Genomic DNA, 3,271 nt, shown 5'->3' on the forward strand with positions numbered 1-3,271 from the left:
ACAGATACCACACTGGCCCTCAGCACAGGCCCGCCTCTCCTGAATCTCCCTGTCTGCACTCTGTGCTGCACTCTGGACCATTTCCTCAATGCTATGCTCCGACTTCATACGGGGCCGCTTAGCTGCCTTCTTGGCTGCATGACTTTTTAACGTGTTGAATCTACTGTATTGTTCACGTCGAAAATTTTCACCTCTTTTCAGTGACCACCTGTTCTACAAAATAATCCACATGCTTGCCTCCCTTTATTTTTCTGTGACCATGGTTCCCTCTGTGTGTCCACATGGATGGAAACCTTACTCTGACCCCTAGATGATCCCTGCCGCCGGGGCCACACCGCCGACCTCTCATGCTTTGCTGTGGTTCCCCTCCATTTGGGGAACTTTCTTTCTGCCCTTGTCTGTGGCTACATGTTTCAGAAACACTCTCCAAGCACGTCTCAGTGTTAGAAGGAGAGGAGGCTCTGGGTGGGTACCACACTCACCCCCTTCGGTGCAGTCTCAGCCCGCAGCCCTTCATGTCCACCCTCTCCTGCTGTCACCTCGTCTGGAAATTGACCATGACGACGGCAGCAAGAGCCTGCAGCCCCTCTGAGGGCTGGGGTCGGGACAACAGGCAGAGAAGGAACCTCAGGTGCAGAGAAAGGGCACCACCGCCCCAGGTACATGAGCAGCGGGTACACATTTACAGGAGCATCTGTTTTCCAACAGAGTGAGAGCTCTGACCCCAATCAATACCCCCTAAAGCTTGCAGGTGACGACAAGACTGGGAGGACACTGTGCCCAAGGACCCCAGGGCCCTGAGGAGGCAGGAAGCACCCAGGGGCTTGTTCCCAGGAAGGCGGGCTGGACGGTGATGCGATACAGAGAGACGCCCCGAAGGGGGCTGCCATGGGGGAAACCCACACCCCGGGGCAGTGGAGGAGTCAGTTTCCTTCCTTATTCCCTGAAGCCTCCTCTGGGCTCTCGGCCACATGGACTCCACTGAGCCCAGGGACACTCTGATCATTTGTCCCTCATAAAGAGCAGATTTGTGGACACAGAGGGGAAGGAGAGGGTGGGACGAATGGAGAGAGTAGCATGGAAACGCGCACACCAGCACGTGTAAAACAGACCACGCGGGAATGTGCCCTGTGACTCAGTGAGCTCACACAGGGCTCTGTACAACCCAGAGGGGAGGGAGGTTCTAGAGGGAGGGCATGTGACACACATGGCCGATCCATGCTGATGTATGGCAGAACCAGCACCATATTGTAAAGTAATGATCCAGCAATTAAAAAAAAAAGTGTGTCTCTGGGTATCTGAGCCCTGTGGGCAGCAAGAGACAGCATCCTCCCCAAAGCATCTCCAGCGCCTGCAGACCCCGTCCACGGAGAGGACCCCCAGGGACCTGCTGATGGGCGGGCAGAGGAGGAAGCAGACCCCGAGGGGAGGCTCTCAGAGGGAAGGACATGCCCTGCTTGACCACACCTGAAACGGGTGTCTCAGGAACACACTGGGACTGTCACAGGAACAACGCCTGGCTTTCAAGAAGAGGCTGTTCCCCTTCCTGTGGGGACACTGATGTGACAGCCGCGTGACAGGAAGCCCCAGCCCCAGAGAGGACACACCCTGTGGTCCGTCTGTCCGGAGGACACCCAGGTCTCCTCCATCCTCACAGCCTGGACCGCAGGGAAGAGACGCCATGGCCCCCGCGCTCCCTGCCCTGCTCTGCCTTGGTGAGATGGGAGGGGCAGGGGGAGCCCTGGTCTGGAGGGACCCCCCAGCCAGCCTGCTCCATCAGGGGACCCCAGGGCCCAGGAGACTCCCGGGGTGGAGAGGCGCTGCTCAGGGCTGAGGGCACACCTCTCACAGGGCGCTCTCTTCCAGGGCTGAGTGTGGGCCTGAGGACCCAGGTGCAGGCCGGTGAGTCTGTCCGGGGGCCCAGCTCTCTCCTCTCGTGGGGACAAGGTCACCCCCAGGCCATGGGCACTGGGGAGGGCAGCTCGGGGATCACGGAGGGGGAGTCTGGGAGGTCTGGGCTGAGAGCTGGGACCTGGGGGACGCCTGGTGAGCCCACCTCTGATTTCCTTCCAGGGACCCTCCCCAAACCCACCATCTGGGCTGAGCCAGGCTCTGTGGTCTCCTGGGGGAGCCCCGTGACCATCTGGTGTCAGGGTCCCCCGGGGGCCCAGGAGTTCCATCTGGATAAAGAGGGAAGCCCAGTTTTATGGGACAGACAGAAATCCCTGGAGCCCGGGGACAAGGCCAAGTTCTCCATCCAAAACATGGGACAGGACCACGCAGGGAGCTATCAGTGCTTCTACAGAACCCGCACTGGCCGGTCAGAGCGCAGTGACCCCCTGGAGCTGGTGGTGACAGGTGAGGGATCTAGGGGGCCTCGGGCTCTGCCCTCAGGAGGGGGTCTGCTCTCAGGGGCTGTCCCTCTCACAGCACAGCCCTGGGTGGGGGGAGGAGAGGGTGGGGGCCCCACGGAACCAGCTGCCTCCTTCTCTCCTAGGACCCTACGGCAAACCCAGCCTCTCAGCCCTGCCGAGCCCTGTAGTGATGTCGGGAGGGAATGTGACCCTCCAGTGTGGCTCCCGTTGGGGATTTAACAGATTCCTTCTAACCAAGGAAGGAGAAGACGAGTCCTTTTGGACCCTGGCTGGACAGCGAAGCCCAGATGGGTGGACCCAGGCCCTGTTCCTTGTGGGTCCTGTGACCCCTGGACACAGGTGGAGGTTCAGATGCTACGGCTTTAGCAGCGTCACCCCCCGGGTGTGGTCCGCCCCCAGTGACCCTCTGGAGCTCCTGGTGGCAGGTGAGGAAGTACCGTCCTGACCTCCCAACTTGCTGAGGCACCAGGGTGGGCATTAGATGCTTTTCTACTGGAGCTGTCCCAGAGGAGAGGGTGGGGTGAGGGGGTGGGGCTCACGGGACAGACACACAGACTGCAGACGGTGAGGCCTGGGGACCAGAACAGGAGAAGGGGCTCATGGGAGGAGCCGTCCCTACAGCCTAGTCTCCGCAGGGGTGTCTGGCAATGAGATGGGGAGGGCAGCTTGGAGCTCACGGAGGGGGAGTCTGGGAGGTCTGCCTGAGAGCTGGGGCCTGGTGGGGATGCCTGGTGAGCCCGCCTCTGATTTCCTTCCAGGGACCCTCCCCAAACCCACCATCTGGGCTGAGCCGGGCTCTGTGGTTCCCTCGGGGACCCCCGTGACCATCTGGTGTCAGGGGACCCTGGAGGCCCAGGTGTTCCATCTGGATAAAGAGGGCACCTCAGTCCCCTGGG

At 60.8% G+C, this 3,271-nt stretch overlaps 1 protein-coding gene across 1 annotated transcript in view; it reads left to right on the forward strand.

Moving 5' to 3' along the window:
* Window positions 1–1,648: 1,648 nt before the first annotated feature.
* The window catches only part of LOC104984378 (leukocyte immunoglobulin-like receptor subfamily A member 6), a 7,985-nt gene continuing 6,362 nt past the window's right edge, over window positions 1,649–3,271 (forward strand). Inside the window, exons 1-5 of the mRNA XM_010834066.1 lie at window positions 1,649–1,715; window positions 1,867–1,902; window positions 2,074–2,358; window positions 2,498–2,800; window positions 3,134–3,266. Coding sequence (XP_010832368.1) covers window positions 1,682–1,715; window positions 1,867–1,902; window positions 2,074–2,358; window positions 2,498–2,800; window positions 3,134–3,266 — 791 coding nt within the window. The 5' untranslated portion in view covers window positions 1,649–1,681. The remainder of the gene's footprint in view (window positions 1,716–1,866; window positions 1,903–2,073; window positions 2,359–2,497; window positions 2,801–3,133; window positions 3,267–3,271) is intronic.

Source organism: Bison bison, unplaced genomic scaffold, assembly GCF_000754665.1.
Source record: "Bison bison bison isolate TAMUID 2011002044 unplaced genomic scaffold, Bison_UMD1.0 scf7180017863995, whole genome shotgun sequence".
In the NCBI taxonomy this organism is placed as follows: domain Eukaryota; kingdom Metazoa; phylum Chordata; class Mammalia; order Artiodactyla; family Bovidae; genus Bison; species Bison bison.